Source organism: Fringilla coelebs (genome assembly GCF_963513975.1).
Source record: "Fringilla coelebs genome assembly, chromosome: 4".
Taxonomy (NCBI): Eukaryota; Metazoa; Chordata; class Aves; order Passeriformes; family Fringillidae; genus Fringilla; species Fringilla coelebs.
The window spans coordinates 11,878,077-11,897,471 of record NC_140032.1 but is presented as its reverse complement, the minus strand read 5'-3'; the positions used below and the strand labels follow the sequence as shown (position 1 = coordinate 11,897,471).

The following is a 19,395-nucleotide window of genomic DNA, read 5'->3' as shown; positions in this document are numbered from 1 at the left end:
TTCCTGAGATTAATAAGCTGTTCTTCTGGAACAGCTTATTATTCTGGAAAATATTTGTAGTGTTAATGTGATTTTACCTGAGCATCTTTGGCAGTACCCTGATTTTTAAGACCAGTCTTTTTTTTCCCTGCAGATGCAGGAAAGCCCTTCTTGTTGTCCTTAATGTTGATTCAGCTCCAAATGGACTTCTTGTGCTGCCTTTGCTTGATTTGCATGCTTTGTATGTCCCTGTTGCGCAGAGGGTGGTGTAACCCTCTGTGCAGTAGGCATATACAAACCATGGGCTTTGTGATTTGGCCATTACACTGGGATTAAATTTTAATGCATCATGTGTAGGGGAATTGTTGGGGATTGTAATGAACAGGCTCATTTCTCCCAACATTTAATGGGAGAAATACCATGGGAAAGAATTTGTGACTGAAAGCTGACAATATTAAACTGAAGTAGATTTGTGCACAGAGAATAGAAAAAGTACTTGGATAAGGTAGAAGAGAAAAAAGAGAGCAGAGGCTGGTGTGCTCAGTGATAAAAGGAAAGATGTTGAAATTGTATGCCTCAGTGTTGTGAAAGCCTATGTGTGGAGAAAGCAATTGAATAAAAGGGACATCAGAATAAGATGACTGTAAACATACATGTGGGAGAATAACTGGATAGCCAACACTGAAATCACCAGGTTATTGTAATTTTAATGGACAATAATGTCAATAGCAGTCCAAAAATTATGTCAGCCTGTTACATGATGTGGATGGTCACCTTACCAGCAGGGACACAGACTAGGCAGAGATATTTAATGCTGTCTTCACTTTGGTTTTTAACGATGATGATGATGTGCTTTGGGAGTCCCAGAGCCCTGAGCTGGAAGACCATGGCTGTGAGGATAAACTTCCATTCGACTCTGAATTTCTGGGATTTGCTGCTCAAGCCTGATGGTCTGTGGGGCCTGATGGGATTCATCCAAGGCAGATATCATCATGAGATCTCTCTCAATGATTTTTGAACAGTCTTGGGAATCTGGAGAGGTTCTGTTTTTCTGGAAGCTGGCAAACATTGTCCTGATTTTCAGGAAGTGTGTCTCTGGAAACGAAAGGCCTGTCAGAGTCATTACAGTGACTGGTAAAATTATGGAGCCATAAGGTTATCTGGAACATACTGAAAGACACCTAGAGGATAGCACAGCTAGCACAGGTTCACAAGGTAAAAGCCCTGCTTTACAAACTTAATTTCCTTTTATGACAAGGTTACCAACCTCGTTGGGTAGATGTGATATTTTTAGACTTCACTAAAGTTTTTGATACCATCTCACAGTAACCTCTCCAGATTCTGCACCTGGGATGGAGCAATCCTGGATGTACAGACAGACTGGGAAATGAGATGCTGGAAAGCAGCACCATAGAAAGGGCCCTGGGGCTCCTGATCAGTGGCAAGTTGAATGTGAATCAGCAGTGCCCTGGCAGCCAGGAGGGCCAGCCCTGTCCTGGGGGGCATCAGACACAGCATTGTCAGCCAGGCAAGGGAGGGGATTGTCCTGCTCTGCTCTGAGCTGGGGCAGCCTCACCTCGAGCCCTGAGGGCAGTTTGGGACACCACAATATAGAAACCATAGTTGACTATTAGAGAGTGTGCAAAGGAGAGCAATAAGCACGGTGAATGGCTTTAAGGGGAAGCTGTGTGTGGAGGAGCTGAGGTCACTTGGTCTGTTCAGCCTGGAGGAGAGTGAGGGGAGACCTCCCTGCAGTTCCAGCTTCCCTGTGAGGAGAAGAGGAGGGGCAGGCACTGATCTCTTCTCTGTGGTAACAGTGCATGAAGCTGTGAAATTCAAACTAAATATGAGGAAAAGATTCTTCTTCCCAGAGGGTAGCTGGGCAGTGGCACAGGCTCCCCAAGAAAGTGGTCAGAGCACTAAGCCTGGCAGAGCTCAAGAAGCTTTCAGACAGTGCTCTCAGGTACATGATGTGACCCTTGAGATGGCTCCTGTGCAGGACCAGGAACTGGACTCTGTAATCTTTTTGGGTCCTTCTCAACTCAGGGTATTCTGTGATACTATAGATTACTAATTGGATATGATGCTGTCATAAATAAGGTGATTGCTATGTAGGAGGAACTAAAATTGAGCATCCTTATGGTACAGGCATGTTAATATCATGCTATTGTTTAACTTTGCACTGTAAAGAAGAAATCTTAAGAAACAGTACCAGAAATCAGAGATTTAGAAAAAAATACTTTTTTGGCAGAAGACTGAAGGTTTACATTGCCTTCAGCAATTTTGCTTTGATAGAATACTCTTTATTTATATTTCTTGAGTAAACATTTACATTATTAGTTGTTTTCTCTTAGTGTATATATAGGGAATAAACCAAACACAAAACCAAAACAAACCAAAAAGAAAAATTACGGACTTGTGAGTGAAGAACTGAAGTGATACCTGTGTTGAAGTGTTACTGAAGTCTTGAAGCATATCAGGTCCCCTTTTGTTACCTCTGTGAGTGTTGTCAAGAGCACTTGAAAGAGAAGTCAGTGAGGAGTGACTGTGGATGATGCTTCTCAAGATCTTTGCATCAGTGAACTGACAATTAGCATTTTTTGCTGACTACCTGCATCCATATTCAAGCTGGTTATTTTAATTCCAAGGACAATTTACTGTGTTCCTTCCCATCCCTAGAGAGTTACAGCACTGATCATGCACAGGAATGTAGGCTCTTCGAGACAGGCGTGCCCACTAGTGTATTAAACTTTTTCACACTTGTCTTGAGCTACACAGCTCTGTAACAAAATTAAGGACAGATACTGCTCTGTCCTTAATTTTGTTAGACTGTATGTATGTAAAACTTATGTATTTTACTTAAATATATGTGTAAAGGTATTCGTGTGTGTGTGTGTGTGCATACATATACATACTTTCTACTTCAAAATACTTTGATCCTCTAGGAAGCAGATTTAGATTTTTTTTTCTTTAAATTGCCACTATGAGTGTGACTGCAGTGTATTTAAAATCAGGGAAGAATATGGTACAGCATTGCTTTGAGTGGGCAGACCTTTTGCATGCAGGTAAAAAAATCTCTGTGAAACAGCCTTGCTCTGACATTACTTTTATTTAAATGAACGTTTGTTCTGAGCTCCAAAGGGATGCCTGCTGCTGTTCGAGTGGCTGGCGTGGTTACTGTGCAGGCATGTGTGCAGTTAATCTCTGCTGGTGCCAGCTCTGGGAGGCTCCAGTAGCCAGTGCTGCACAGACCAGTTGCTGGGAAACCTTTCTGCTCCTTCCACAATTAGAATGGAGACAACTAGTCTGCTTTGTGCTTCTTCCTGTCACCTGTGCTGCAGGGAACAGCAGTAAAATCGGTGTGCTTAAATCATTTTTGAAGGACTCTGTTCCAAGAAAAAGAAATGCTGTAGGTGGACCCAGCTATGCAGGTTCTCTTGGAGCTGATTTAGGGAGGAGAGCCTCCTGCCAGTTTAGTTCCATTGCTGCCTTCTGTGATGGGAAAACTCCAAGGACTGATTAGTTTAATTAAAGGCACTGTGACATGATTATTGGGGAATACCTGCCACAGCTAAGGCATCTCATTTAAAAAGGACCCATGTGCTCTAAGCCTAAACTCCAACTGATAAACCTTGTAGAAAGAATTCAAAAACTATACAGGTTTTACTTTTTTTGGTGAGTTTAAAGGGGATCAAGCATGAAAAAGCCAGAAAGAAGAATGTGGAGTCAGGTTCAGAAAGAACAGAGGGGAAATAGTGTGTCTGAATAGCCCAGTTTTGGCCTCTCACTCTGTCAGCTGATGTTCCGCAGGCTCTTGTGAGCACAGTGGAATGTGGATTTGCCAAGGACACATGCTGTCTATTTATGGCCTGCTGCTGTTATACAAACACCTCTTTATCCCTACTCAGGAAAATTATTTTGGCAATAATTGTAGCCATGGGCTGTGTTTGTACTGATGGATTGATCAGTGGTTCTTTACTCTTACATGGAGTGTGATTGTGCTCTGTGAACACGAAGTTTCTGTTGACACCATGTGCTTGTTAGGATAGAGGTCCAAGCCACTTTGTGTGGCCATTTTTACTGGGCACTTCCAGTAAAGTATGTATAAGTTTGTTTTCTGTTGCTTCGAGAAAAGCACAGTCAGTGCCCCCACAGAAACAGGGCCAGGGAAGAGCAGGAGCATCTGGTGCTTCTTCTCTTCCTCTTCCAGCCGAGAAAGGCCAGGAGCCTGCATTGTCCTGACACTGGACATCTCTGTGTGAGTTAGCTGTGTTGTCTGCACCTGTGACTTAGAGTGGGTTGCAAGAGAGCTGCAGACAGAAGTCACCCTGCAGTACAGTGACAGCAGGTCATGTGCAAGGAGTGTGCCAGGGCTGCTGAAAGATGCTGCTGGAACTGCCTCAGTCTGGCAGCTGCTTTATTACTCCAATAAATTCCAGCAGAGTTTCAGACCAGTAGATCAGATGTCTAATAAAAAATGTCTTTCAGTAGGAAATGTTTGAAGGGATGAAATGCTGTATCTGTTCTAGGAATCTAAGCAGTGATTCCTACTGGCCTTTCACTGCTTATACTAGGGGCCCTAGTCTCTGCTGTTAGGTCTTGATGCATCAATTCTATGCAAATATTAATGAAAGTTAATTGTCTTGATAAGTTCCTGCAAATGGCACATCCTTCCAAATTATGAAGAGCTCAGTGGCAAATACCTGACTGATGTGACAGCTTTTTTGATGTGAGTAAATCCTTTCATACAAAAGTGTTCTCATAAATAGTTCTGTCTTTTGACAGTTAATTTTCTGCATAGTTGGAGATTTAATACAAATGGGTTATTCAGGTTAGGTCTGAATTATGACAGAATAATGGCTTTTGTGAATAACAACAGGTCTATAAAGTTGGCATTGTTACTTATCTTTAACCAGGACTTGTTTCTGGCTGTAGTAGTGTTTCCCTGCTACTTGTGACCAGGAAAGGACTCAGTTGAATTGCTTCCTATTACACTGTTCCTTTTAAATTAATAACCTTTTGCTGTTTCCTCTGTGTGTGTGTGTGTACAGACAAAAGTCTTAATTCTGTCATGTAGGTATTCTGTGGCAGTACAGTTTTATATGGTCTGTGATTGTTCAGAAAGATTGAAAGAGTGTACAAAGTAAATGAAGTCTACAGTGGAGGATCACCCAATAACCCAAAAAAAAGAGCTCGTATTGTGCTCTTCTTACACCTTCATGTATGTGTGATGAACAAGTCTATGAGTTTTTCATCTCAGACTTATACTTCTTGTTTATTTTATAATTCTCACTTAGCTTTTTGGAGAACAGGATTTAAAATGTTTCCACTTATTATAAGAAGACTGCAGTGAGATGTAAAAATAGGAAAACCAGTAAAATCCTAAGGATCTTAAACCTGCAATTCACTTGTCATCCAAATTTGTGCGAATGTTAGTTTCATAAGCATGTTAATCAAATGAATATCTTTTCTCTTTTTTTCTAAAGTGTGGTGATTCATACAGAAGCCATATACTTAACAACACATCATTCAAATAAATTTTTATATAGTAAAAAGCAGTTAATGCAGAAAACCTTTGATTATTAGACTTTGCTGTGAAAATATATTACTTCATATTCTATACCTATATGTATGTGTGTGTATATATCTGTTCCATTTTATCTTTTTAATATGAATCCAAATTTCCCAAATAAAAAATTGGAGGGGATAGAGGGTAGTTTTAAAAGAAAACTACTGTTCAATTCAGCATACTTGAAAAGGAGTTTTTTGTTAAAAGCTGTAGAAAGGTTTGATTGAAATTTGAGCCTTTGCTGACCTCTGCTGGGGAGAGAATTCTTTGCAGTTTCACGGAGATTTTTGTGCAGTGCATCTGTGGAAAAGTTACTTCTGAATTCTTAAGGATAAAACCACTGTAACCCTTTCCCCTTGTATATTGTAAAATTATTCCAGGAAATGATTCTCATCATGTTAGGTCATTGTTGGCAGCAATGCTCCTGCTCTGTTGTGTAGTGAGATCACAGAATAATGAGGTTGGAAGAGACCTCTAAGATCATGGAGTCCAACCTATGCCCTCTACTAGACTATAGCACCAAGTGCCATGGCCAGTCTTTTTTTAAACACATCCAGAGACGGTGATTCTACCACCTCCCTGGGAAGAGCATTCCAGTACTTCATCATTCTTTTGGTGAAAATTTTTTTCCTAATATCCAACCTATACCTTCCCTGATGTGGCTTGAGACTGGTCCTCTGGTTCTGTCAGTTGCTGCCCGGTGGAAAAGACCTCCCTTTAGGAAGTTGTAGAGAGCAATAAGGTCACCTCTAAACCTCCTCTGCTCCAGGCTAAACAACCCCTGTTCCTTCAAATGTTCCCCAAAGGTTTTGTGTTCCAAGCCCCTCACCAGCCTTGTTGCCTTCCTCTGGATGCGCTCAAGCATCTCAACATCCTTCCTAAACCAGAACTGGACACAGTAATGAGATGTTGGATGAAGGAGAGAGGAGGGAGCAATTTTTTGTTTCTGGCTGCAAGGTGGTCAGCATCTTGGTGAAGGAAGAAATGTGCTCATATTAGTTAATGAGAATAGAGTTTTAGCAACTGGAATGAGTCTGTTGCTTTTGCTATTACCCTTTCTCTTTGGAATCACATCTGTACAGGGACACTGAGCCACCATCTTATCACCACCATCTACACCTCTCTGGACATCCTGCCTTGCCTTTTTCTCTCAACTCAAGGGAGTTCAGGCTGATCCTTCCTCCAAAACTCATGCTAATATTACTTTGCCTGTCAATCAAGCCTGGAACACAAGAGTTAATTTTACTCATCTCCTTTATCTGAACCACAAAATGCCCATTGCAATTTGTCTTAAAGTTCTGCTTTTTGAGTTTTTGCAACTAAAACTGTATCAGTTCTCAGCTCTGAAGTGATGTTTAAATAGGCCTTTGATTATAGCTGTGGTCATCACATGCCCATTGTAAAACCATGTACATTGTTTCTTCTGGTATGATGCAAGAAAATCAAATTTAGAGATCATGCCTTAATGGTTGTACAATTTTATATTGTTTCATGGATTGGTGTGCTGCAACTAACAGACGTACTTCTGAAATTAAAAAATGAATATTCAGTTACAAATATTTGAAAATCCTCAAACTTACTGTTGATTGGTGTGTGTATTTCTGTGAGTATCCAAGACTTCTTGTCCAATAACTGAAAATCTTGTTTGGTCTTTCAGGATATTCACATTGTACAGCAAATCTTTGCCACTAGACTTGGCTTGTCGTGTCTGGGATGTGTTCTGCCGCGATGGAGAAGAGTTCTTATTCCGTACAGCGTTGGGAATACTAAAACTTTTTGAAGATATTTTGACCAAAATGGACTTCATTCACATAGCTCAGTTTTTAACAAAGCTACCAGAGGACTTGCCTTCAGAAGAATTCTTCACATCTATTGCAGCCATTCAGATGCAAAGTAGAAACAAAAAATGGGCTCAGGTAAAGAGGATGTCAATCTTTGGTAACTGGTGATTTTACTTTACTCATGGAAATGGGATTTGGCAACATCTGGAAGAATGTTTTAGCAGAGCTAGTGCTTGATTTTATGGGTAGATAGGACTTTGTAGCTCACTCCATGCTTTTAGCATGCGTTGAGATGAGTGGATTAGCTTAGCTTAATCTCCTCTGGAAAGGGAGAACTCCGTCAACATTCAAAATTGAAATATTGAGTGAAATTTATAAGTGAAAATTAGACAACTGTGAAATTTTTTTTAATCACAAAGGCTGCTAGCAACATTACAGCTTGATACTTAAAAGCAGATATCCCCTCTTTGGGGGGGAGTTGTTAGGACATGCTATCATACAGTCATTTTAATCTTCTTGAAGATCTCTATTCTGCCTAATTTTGGGCTCTACAGAAGTGATTGCATCTCTGACTTCTTTATTGTGATTTAGCATGTGATTTCAGAAATTGTTTCATCGCTGTAGTTTCAACTAAATTTCAGTTTAAAGAAAAAAAGATGTGTCATCTGAATTTGGAAATCATTAGGTGGCTGTGGCAGCCATTCATGTTGGAGAGGTGAAACACACCTTTTTTTTTTCTTTGTTCAAAGCAGCAATACAGCCCACTTTGTGAGTCATTCCATAATAGAGCTCTGCCTATTTTATCCAGTTGCCTTTTTGCAGAGAAAATGAAAGGTGGTGTTAAATGTAGGGATTGGGGCAATTCAGCTGCAACTGGGTGTTTCTGGTTCTCTCCTGAGGGAGCAGTGCCTGTAGATGCTGGTGATTGCCAGTTTTCTCTTCAAGAGGAGCATTTCTAACCTTCACAGCAGGAGTGGCTCCACAGGTTGTTCAGTTGTCTCAGCTTCCTTGAACATGTCATGTGTGCATGAGGATTGCATTCCAAATAAAATTGTTGCCAGCCTGCTGCTGTGTCCCTTGTGGAGAAGGAGAGATAAGGGTCCTATTCTGCCAAGTACCCCAAATAACAGGCTTCAAAAGTGTGTGTTGGGGAAGATGGTTAAACCTGTTTCTATCCACCATGTCACAAGGAATTACGGGTGAAGTCTCTTGTCAGGGGAGAGGTTCTCTAAATTTAATTACATTAAATAGTTAAAGTAGTGCTGCTCAGACATAATTGGAAACTCTTCAGAATGAGCTTTTATTTTTGTAAATGTAATGCTTTTTCTCTCTCTCATTTCCTGAAATGTCTAGATACTGGCTGCTCTGCAGAAAGATAACCGGGAAATGGAAAAAGGAAGTCCTTCACTGAAGCGTTAACGTTGGGTTCGCCTCCAGTGACTCCCAGGAAAAGAGCTAAAGTGGCAAAAGTATTGATTACTGTTTGACATGTATGAGCCTGCAAATCAAAGTGTTAGTTCAGAGTTACATTTAGTAGTAGAATAGCCTTAAGGGGGAGAGAAGAAAATCGAGGAGGAGGAGTGAAAAAAAAAAGAAGAAAGGAAATTAGGGGATAAACCCCTTATAAATTAAACCTAGGCTTAGCCTTAAACTTTTAGTGGTATGCGCATATGCTGTGGAGAGCATTACACATTCTGTACTTCTGATGAGGGCAGTAAAACAAAATAATATCAAGGGTTTGGGGGTTTTCTAAATTTTTTCTTAGATGTTTTAAAAGACTGGACGTTCAGCAATGTTGGTTGCTTTGACAGCTATTCCCGTTCCATTCTTAGGCAGGATATATTTCCAATACCTGTAACAGTAGCTGGATCTGGATTTTAGATAACTGGTGCTTGAATTCTAAATGATGTAAGGACCATTTCTTTAGAAATGCTTCTGATTTTATAGGATGTGGGTCCCATTTACCAAAGAAACCATGTAGACATAGAACTACATTCCTTTCTTTAATAAGAAAAAGTTAAGTAGAAAGTGAGCTTGGAAGAGAAGTCATACTAGCAGTGCACATCTAATTATTCTTCAAGATGCCTTGGAAATTTATTTTCCAATCTGGATGCATATGGAGGAAATTCATCAGACTAGATTCTAAACTCGCCAAGAGGGTTCTGGTATTAAGGTGGTATAATTTCCCAGTTGTGCTTTCTTTCCTCTGTTGAAAGCCAAGGTCACATACTACTGAATGCATGTTTCCATGTGTCCCTCTCCTGGGGCACTGTTGTTTCAGGATGTTCTTGCCTACCATCTGCATACTGTGTGCCATGTGTCCAGTCATGGAGATAAAACTGGACTTAGCAGATAAACTGAGGAATGGTAAAAGCAATTTTGGTAGCTACTTTAAACCAAGCTTTGCTCACTGGCAGAACTAAGGAGGAAGGGTGGTAGGGGCGCTGTTAATGCTTGCCAATGTTGCTGCTGAAAAGCAAAGGTTTTATGGAATCTCCTGAAGCTGCTGCCACAGTGGGAAAGTTATGTGGAGCAGATCCACAGAGTGACAAGTAAAAGAAGTTTATTGGGAAATGTGCCAGACACCATCAGGATAAGTACAAGCTGTCATTTCTGAGCGTTTTATCTGACCTCTAATACATGAGAGCAAGTTACAGTGCAAACGGCCGTTACATAAACCCCTCTTAGATTGTAGATCCTCTCTGCATTCAGATGAATGTTGAAGGGCAAATCATGAGTGCCTCTGATTTACAAGAATGTTTATTGCATAGTGTGTAGTGTAAAACCTATTTTATGCTAATGATGATCATTGAAAAGGGAGAGGTAACTGAAGCAATATTTGTGTTAACTGTGAGCAGGCGTTACTAAATCCTCCAGCTGTATGGTCAGCAGTTTCCCAGTGCTCTTCAGCTACTTTATGCTGATTATTTTGGCATTGTCTGAATCAAACCAAGAAGAATAGTTGCACACTGCTCAACTCAACATACAGTGTAAAGGACTGTGGAATATAATCAAAACACTGTCCTTTGGTACAGACATTATTTCTATGAGGGATAATTTGATTGTAATATTAAGAAGAGTGAGAACAAGATTCCCTGGTAATTGAGGACTCATAATCACTTTGAAACATGTGTAATGCAAATGCAGCTTGCAAGTCCGATACCTCATTGACCTCTTCTCCTGTCCACTTTGTGTAGCTGGTGTAGTGGATGTGGTTTTTTGTTGATCATCCTTATTCCACCACAAGACATCACCTCGGTCATCACTTACTGAAAATAGACATTAAGATGTGATAGGAAACATGTTAATTCTCTCAGAATTTGTACAGAATTTGTCCTCCAGTGACTGGTACTTGTATGCTCCGTTGCTTTGAAGTGCAATAGAAAGCAGGAAGGTCAGTAAGTGTTTTTTAATATTACTTTTTCTATTAGTACAACAAATATGCCTTTCCATGAAGAATACGAGAGGCCTACCATCCGAAACATTTGCACTATGCTTTTAAACGGTTTATGGAACACAGAGATCACTTTTTCCTCAATACACGTTTAGGTGGTACTGTAACTGGCTTTGTGATTTAAGTCTTCATTGCAACTACATTCGTATTTTCTTTTAAAGCAAGTCTACAAGTGTGGCTCATTTGTTTGGTTAAAAAAGCATTTTTTTAGCTACTAGGTATCTTGGCAGCCATTGACAGCCTGCTCTTTTTCTCTTCTCGGTAAGATGTTGAATGTAACAGTGACAGTGGGCATAGTTGTGGGGAAAAAGCCTGCTGCCACACTTGTGCACTGTTTGTTACTGCAAATGTAATTACTTTGATTTGTGATTTGATCTGTTCTTAGAAGTTGTATATATTTTCTAAATGATTTCTTTGTGTATATAAGGTATGTTCTTTAATGAAGAAACAGCAATGCAATAAGGAGCTTTGCACAGTTTATTTTCAAAAAAATACATGTGAAAAAAAATCACCTGCCTAAACATGCAATTATTTCAACTTCTCAATTACTTGATTTGAAGGTAATGCTTGAATTTTGATAAAAACAGAGCTGAGTAGTAATGGCATAGAATTTGTTGCCACTGAGCTTTTCAAGTTTCTTGTAGTATACCAAATCTCTTAATTAGCTAATACAGAAATCCTCTCTAAGAAATTCAGGGAATTGCATTAAAAAATTGACAATTTTATTGTTCGGATACTTGAAAGTATCTGTAACAAGATGCATGAGATTTTCTTTCATGGAGCAAATGTCCCCATCAAGCAAACTTTTTTTTCTTCATGGGTATAAAGAAAAATGAATCTGCTGCAATACATGAAAAGTACCACTGTATGTGCAGCAGATCAGAGAAACCAGAAAACTCCAGCCAGCTTTGGGATTCTTTACAATCTGCACTTTATAATAAAGCAGTTTTGCAACTTCAATCTGCAATCAATCAATGATATTATTTCATTTATTAAACAGTTTTATTTGGGGAAAAAAAGGTACCTTGTAACAGCTTATTTTTGAACGTTTTAAAACAAGAATGATACATAGAGAAGTATTGGTACATCTCCTGTACATCATGTTTAAATTGAGTTATGTAGTTACCACATTTGTTTTGTTTAGATATGTGTATCAAACTGGAACTTTTTTCAACTGTAAATATATGGTTTTGTTAAATAAAGTCATGTAAAGTTATCTTAATCAACTGTTGTCAGTGTAATTCAGATATTAAAAATTGCAGTACTAGTCTTTTTCACAGGTGGCTTTAGCAATTTTTGTCTTGAAGGTAGAGGACTTTTTGCTGATGCTTTGAAGTTCTCGTGCTGAAATACCTTTAAATACCCTGAGACATAAAGAAAATCTGATACCACTGTGCCTGTGGTTTTATCCCTTTTCATACATCTTTCTCTGGACTAGGCCTGAGGTCTGATAAATGTATTATAAAAAATAGTTGTAAATACACCTTTGTGTATTTTCAGAGTTCAGGAATGCTTAAATACCTTATCCTGGCTTTGTTTCAGAAGAAGCAATCTTAGTTTTTTGCAAGTTTCATAATCACAAAGTTTTTTTGTGCTCAAGTTAAGGCAGTGTTGTTTTACTTCTGACATAGGCATAACTTCAGAACTTGAAGTGGAGAAGCTTCCTGTTGCTAAAATGAAAAGAGATTGAAAGATCAAGTAAAAGAGGGGAGAGAAGGCAGTACCTGTGTACCAAGGATACGTGCAGAACACAGGCAAAGCCGTGGCTGCCATGGTTCTGGTTAATCCAGCAGCCCGTGTTCTTTCACTGAAGTATCTCCTGATGTGCAGAATTGGAATGTGAAATCAGATAATGTTCTCTCTAACACCGATTTGATACTGAAAGAGATTTATATTGTATCTGTTACTGGAGTTCCACACATTTGTTCAAAACTAGATTTACTCTTCTTTACTTGTTTTCCCAGATAATAATTCCAAGTTTCTTTAGCCATGCTCAGCAAGGAAGGAGGAATTTGTTTTCTGGCTTTTCATCTGAACTCCCCTACAAGTAGAGGTCAGCCCAGCACAGTGACATTTCTGCATTTCCAGCTGCTGACTCAGCAGCTCTGCAGGATTTTTCCTCAAAGTCCTGGAGTGGTATCTCAGTTCCAAGCACCCACGTTTCTGCTGCAGTTTCAGGTTGTTTCTCCGCAGGCTTTCAGGTTGTTTGTCCGGCCAGCTTTGTTTTGGTGAGGATATCGCTCTCCTCTGACACATTTCCATGCCCATCCCTTCAGCCTTTTTACCTTGGCTTTCAGCTTCCATTAGCTCCAGTTTTTCCATGTAGTGGCTGAGAATACGGACTGCGCTCGTATTCTTTTTGAGCTTCAGGATTTCATCCCAGATGGTTGAGCTCTTTCTTCACGTGCTCACAGTCCATGGAGCGCTGAGCAGTCACGGTGGTTCCGCAGTTTGGATTTCACATCGCAGCCTGATGTTTTCTGCGTGGGCCGAGAGGAGACGAACTAAAAGAAGAATCTATTTCTTTAATCCTCACCTGCCCGGGGCAGGGCTGCTTCCCTTTGGAATGTGGCGCTGACAATGGCAATGACAATTGCGAGGCTCCTCCCGCGGGGCCCGGCCCGGCCCAGCTTCCCCCGTTGCCGGGCACCCGCGAGGCCCCGCCCCCTCCTCGTGCGAGGCCCCGCCCCCTGGCGGGCGGCCCCTGCGCGGCGGCTCCGCTCGGGGCGGCCCCTCCCATTGGCCGTGGGAAGGGCAGAGGGGTCCGGCTCGGCCAATCGGAGCCGTCCCCTCGCGCTGACACCCCCCGCGCCCGCCAGCCCCGGCCCCATTGGCCGGTGCTGGCTGAGGCCCCGCCCCCCGAGCGCGCTGCCATTGGCGGCGCGGGCGCCGGGGGCGCGGCCGCGCGCGCGCGCGGGCGGGGTAAGATGGCGGAACTGGGGAAGAAGTACTGCGTGTACTGCCTGGCCGAGGTGAGCCCGCTGCGCTTCCGCTGCACCGAGTGCGCCGACATCGAGCTCTGCCCCGAGTGCTTCTCGGCGGGCGCCGAGATCGGCCCGCACCGCCGATGGCACGGCTACCAGCTGGTGGACGGCGGCCGCTTCACCCTCTGGGGCGCCGAGGCCGAGGGCGGCTGGAGCAGCCGCGAGGAGCAGCTGCTGCTGGACGCCATCGAGCAGTTCGGCTTCGGCAACTGGGTAAGGGGCGAGGGGTGAGGGACAGGGGCGGGCGCGATCCTCCTCCCCGGGCCAGCGGCCCTGACAGCAGCCCCGGGGGCGCGTCCTGCGCCGCGGAGCCCGGGCTGCCCCTCGCTGTCCGGGCGGGCTCCCCGCCGGTCCGAGCAGCGCTCCCGCAGCTCGCAGCTGTCGCTGCTCCAGGTTCTGCGTGTGCCTCCCGTCTGCCCGTCCGTGTCACAGAGCTGGCGCCTGCCTCTGAGCCGTGCTCGGCCTTTGCCTCCGTGTGTCCCAGGTGCGGGCCGGCCGCTCGCCTTCAGCGTCACTGCACAGGCAGACGTGGGTTTAAAAGCAGCAGTAAGAAAGCATCTCACAGTCACAGAGCGGGTCAGGTCGGAAAGGACTCCAGTGGGGCATCCCGGAGCACGTTGCACTGAATTGCATCCAGACGGTTCTTGGAGTTCCTGGCTGTTTCCAGTGAGGGAGACTCCACAGTCTCTCTGGGCAGCATGTCCCAGTGCTCAGCCACCTGCACAGGGAAGTTCTTCCTCATGTACATGTGGGACTTCCTGTGCATCAGTTTCTGCTTGTTACCTCTTGTCCTGTGGCTTGGCACCACAGAGCAGAGCCTGGTCCATCTGACACCTCCCTTCAGAGGTGGACTTTGGTGCTGTCCCCTTTCAGTTGTCCCTTCTTGAGGCTGAACAAGCCCAATTCCCTCAGCCTGTCCTTGTAAGGGAGATGCTCCAGTCCCCCAGTCATCCTCATTGCCCTCTGCTGGACCATTTGATTCATTTTTGAGTGATTTGATTTGTTGTTACTTATGTTTTGCTTCATTAAATATAAAGACTGTTTCAGAACCTTTAAGTGTATAATCATTGCAGCTTGCTTAGTTCTTAAATATTAGAAAATAATAAAAGTTGTTACTCTTACAGTAAATACTGCTTATTTCCATGTTGTTCCTCAGCCATATGATATAAAACCCAAGCTGTACAGTGCTTTTGGTGTTGTCTTGGGACTTGGAAAGCTTCCTGGTTATGGTGAGCTGGCTTTGTGGAAGTGCCATGGTTCCTCTGGAATCACCATGGGGTGCAGTTTTCGTGGCTTACCTCCCTCCATGCACTGTAAACACTCATCCAGAGCTGAAATCACAGATCTGATAGAAATGGAGCCGGTATTGCTAGAGAAGTTTAGGTACTGGGAGTTGGCTTTTGAGGAGCAAGGAGAAAGTCGTGCTCTTTCCTGAGTGCTCATTATGCTGGAGAAGTAATGGGAATTGTATTATTACTCCTCCTTTTTTTCTGTTTAGGAGGACATGGCCGCTCACGTGGGCGCATCCCGAACGCCTCAGGAGGTGATGGAACACTACGTGAGCATGTACATCCACGGCAACCTGGGCAAGGCCTGCATCCCTGACACCATTCCCAACAGGGTGACGGACCACACGTGTCCCAGCGGCGGCCCGCTGTCCCCCAGCCTGACGACGCCGCTGCCGCCGCTGGACATCTCGGTGGCCGAGCAGCAGCAGCTGGGCTACATGCCCCTGCGCGACGACTACGAGATCGAGTACGACCAGGACGCCGAGACGCTCATCAGCGGCCTCTCGGTCAACTACGACGACGACGACGTGGAGATCGAGCTGAAAAGAGCTCACGTGGACATGTACGTGAGGAAGCTCAAGGAGAGGCAGCGGCGGAAGAACATTGCGCGAGATTATAACTTGGTACCGGCCTTCCTGGGGAAGGATAAAAAGGACAAGGAGAAAGCTCCCAAACGGAAGATCACAAAAGAAGAGAAGGAGCTGAGGCTGAAACTGAGGCCTTTGTACCAGTTTATGTCTTGCAAGGAGTTTGAAGACTTCTTTGAGAACATGCACAAGGAGAGGATACTTCGAGCGAAGATTCGGGAGCTGCAGCGGTACCGGCGAAACGGGATCACCAAAATGGAGGAGTCGGCAGAGTACGAGGCGGCCCGGCACAAACGGGAAAAGAGGAAGGAGAACAAGAACATAGCTAGTTCCAAGAGAGGGAAGGAAGAGGGTAAAGAAGGTGAATTTGCTGCCATTGAAAACCTGCCTGGCTTTGAACTCTTATCGGACAGGGAAAAGGTGCTCTGCAGCTCTCTGAACTTGAGTCCTGCACGTTATGTGACTGTAAAAACTATCATCATTAAAGACCATCTCCAAAAAAGACAAGGAATTCCTTCAAAGAGTCGCCTTCCCAGTTACTTAGATAAGGTACTGAAGAAAAGGATTTTAAACTTTCTGACAGAAAGTGGTTGGATATCCAGGGATGCTTCATGAAATTCAGCCGATGTGAAAAAACACAGCAGAGGCCCATTACAGCCTCAAGGACTCCATTATTTTTTCCTTCCCTCCCCAAAGATACAGAAACCATGTCGCTTAAAAACACAAAAGAGCAAATACGTAAACCTCCACAGTCATCATGATCCATGGTGGTTTAAGTAGCCTTTTGCTTTGGATCATGGAAAATGCTTAATTGTGAAACTTCTACATTGGATTTCACTGCTTTTGGTACATTCTTAGAACAGATTTTTTCATATGAACTTACTCAAGTCCAGTAGTCCCAGAGTAGTTGCTTTAGTCCGTACTGTTGGATAAACGAATATCAGTGTAATCCTTGCTTTTCTTTGAAGGTAGGAGATAGTTTCATTCACTGGAAACTTTCTTCACCCTTTGTTTTCTTTTGGCATAATGCTGGCAGCAAAGTGAAGCTTACAAAAGTCCTGTGCTCAGGAGGAGGTGAGCAGGGACTTTTGTGACCAGTGCTGTGCTTTCGGAACATTCTCCTTAGTAACTACAGCCGAGGCGTGGGGACAGCGGGATGAGAGTTCTGTCAGGAGTACAGCAGGGCTGAGCCGTGGCAGGGAGTGGAAGGAAGGAAGGAAATGGGGTAGCTGAGATGCTTCCAGGGACTTGTGCTCTGGAGGGGGGTTCTTGAAGAGCTCCCAGCTGATCTGGGCATTGTTTTGACCCGAGTTTCCTGAAACAGACCCCTCTGAAGAGTTGACGTTTCCTGCTTGGTACTGGAGTGTCAGGAATCCCCAGCAGCTGTGGTGCTCTGCTCCAGAGGAGGGGTCAGCTACAGCAAGGTACCTGATTTGGGCCAGAAATGGCATTTGGTAGAATAGGCAGTAAGGCGTTCGGCAGCAGTTAAGAGCCTCAGGCAGCAAAATCACTGTTTTTCCTTACTGGGGGAGCCTGCTTCTCCTCCTTGGGGATCTTAACTGCTGAGCTCATAGAGGCTGAGGAGATGTAGCTGTCTCCTGAATTTTGTTAGGAAGTCAGGGAAAGGGAGCAAGATTCTCAAATGGGGTGTGATCACTGAGATTGGTCTTTAAAAACAAAAATAACAATTGATGCAGATTTGGTCAAAATGCACAAAGCGTTCCTAAATTTGGAGTGCTTAATCCAGCCACTGTAGGGTTCTGATTTTACACACCTTGAAATGTACCAGCCCAGGCACATTGATTCTGAGTTTACTTACAGGTAGAAGGGCAGTGCACCTTGGGAGGGATTCCTCCAGTTCTGACAGCTGCTTCCTGGAGTGCTTTCTGGGATGTAACACAGTGGGAAACACAAATGCCCAACCCACAGTACTGTTCTAGTTAAATCTGTTGATTAAGGGAAAAATGTTGAAGGAGGATTAGAAAAAAGTTTTTATGCCCATTTCATCTTTCAATTCTCTGCTGGTATTTAACCAAATGAATAAAAAACAGTGGTTGCCACGTGGAAGATGGAACAGTTACTTGTGCTTAAGCCTCTCTGCTGGTCGTATCTGGAGCAGGAAGATGTGACTGGAGGCAGGCTGGGCAGGTCTTCTAGAGTGCAGGTGTACCAAACTTGAAACCTGACTGGCTTCAATATGAGTGCAAGACCTGGGTATGTCATCTTGCTTTGATGCTTTGGGCTGTAGTCAGTGAGGATACCACAAAATCTTAAAACAGTATTAATTCTGCAGTTTGGCAGAGGTATTCTGATCAGAACTGGGTTTCATTTAATACATCCAGCATTACCAAACTAGTGTTACCAGTGAGTTTAGAATAAAAGGGGTAAAATTACAAAGCCAGCATTTCTAAGGAAAAAAACCAAAACTCTAGTGCCTTTTTCTTTTGAGCTTACGTTATGTCCCTTCAAAAAAGGTAAGGGCTATGTCCTCTGGGATGTAATACTTTCTTTGGCTTATCTGTAAGTGGTTTGTTGTGGCATACTCGAGACAAAACTGTCTCTTCTTGGCAGCAGTGGAGCTAACTGCAGTGTGCTGAGTAGCTTTAATAACCACTTTCACCCTATATGCATGTACAAGCAGCACACAAGTTCATAAGGTATAAACCCTTTGTTATTTTCTCTGTCCTACACCTGTGGGAAGGAAGCTCAGTCTTTCTTTTCAGCATTCTAGTTATGCAATTTGATTCTTCCTGTAACTTGTTACTCAACTGCCATAACATGCTGTTTTGAAGCCTCAATTCTGCATGTAGCTGGGAGTTTGAGAGAATTGTTTTGGTTTTGGTTCTTCTGGGGTTTTTCCCCTCAAATCTGTGATTTTCATATTTCTATACTGTTTTGGCACATCTAAGTTAAACTGAAGCAATAGCATAAAGCCCATCTGAACAATAACTTAGGAAAAAATCTAGGCACCAATGAGTCATTTAAATGTTGAAGTGAATTCTGCATTTACACTTTGTAGCTTCTTAATTCCTCAACCCCTCCAAAATGTTTCTTTGGTGCTAGATGTAACTTATTGAACATCAAAATGAATGTAAAATAAAAGTATTTTTAATGTATGCAATATGGATTTCAATATTTATTTTGTACTTGCAAGCTAACTCAAGGTGGTAAATGTTTGCTTTAGCAAATATTAGTCCCGTGGAACAGGCTTCCCTAGAAGCAATGTCTCATTTTCAGCTATGCTTTTAATTTTAAAGGTGACTTGCACTAGAGGATGCTGCTGTTCCATATTTCACATGGAACTGATTTAGTCTAAAGCATTCCTTTGTTATGAGCTGCTGGTTTTCTGTTTGATTGCTTATAAATTGAGATGCAGTTAATGTTAATCCAGCAATTTACTACAGCTATGCTGCTCTCTTCTGTGGTGAAGGGGCTGAGATGGCAAAGAGCTCTTTCAGCTTGTATTTTGTGTTGATCTGGAAGTGCTTCCTGTACTGTATAAATAATCCAGCCTTCATGTTGCTAATGACAAGGTGTTTTATATGCTTAATGCTCTTCACTTTTCTAATTAAAGTTATTACTAATGATAGTGTCTGTCTTACCACCATTGATGTAAGCCTATGGAAAAGCAACACTCTCTAAGCTGTTGCAAATACTGATCTTGTGCTCTGGGTGGGGGCTGTGCTGTGTGTCCCATCCCAGTGCTGTGTTGGAGGGAGCCTCCATCTCACTCCATGTGCACTGCCCAGTGC

The 19,395-nt window shown here is 43.0% G+C and overlaps 2 protein-coding genes across 3 annotated transcripts in view; both read left to right on the top strand.

The window, feature by feature from the left end:
- The window catches only part of TBC1D14 (TBC1 domain family member 14), a 63,696-nt gene extending 51,691 nt beyond the window's left edge, over positions 1-12,005 (top strand). For both annotated transcript variants that reach the window (XM_084204804.1, XM_084204805.1), the window contains 2 exons: positions 7,206-7,464; positions 8,683-12,005. In XM_084204804.1, the coding sequence (XP_084060930.1) occupies positions 7,206-7,464; positions 8,683-8,748 (325 nt within the window). In that variant the 3' untranslated portion in view covers positions 8,749-12,005. The remainder of the gene's footprint in view (positions 1-7,205; positions 7,465-8,682) is intronic.
- A 1,696-nt stretch (positions 12,006-13,701) lies between these two features.
- TADA2B (transcriptional adaptor 2B) lies at positions 13,702-19,051 on the top strand. The gene is made up of 2 exons (XM_084204342.1): positions 13,702-13,980; positions 15,266-19,051. Exons 1-2 carry the CDS (start codon positions 13,711-13,713, stop codon positions 16,256-16,258), a joined length of 1,263 nt encoding a protein of 420 aa, XP_084060468.1. The 5' UTR covers positions 13,702-13,710; the 3' UTR covers positions 16,259-19,051.
- Positions 19,052-19,395: the final 344 nt, after the last annotated feature.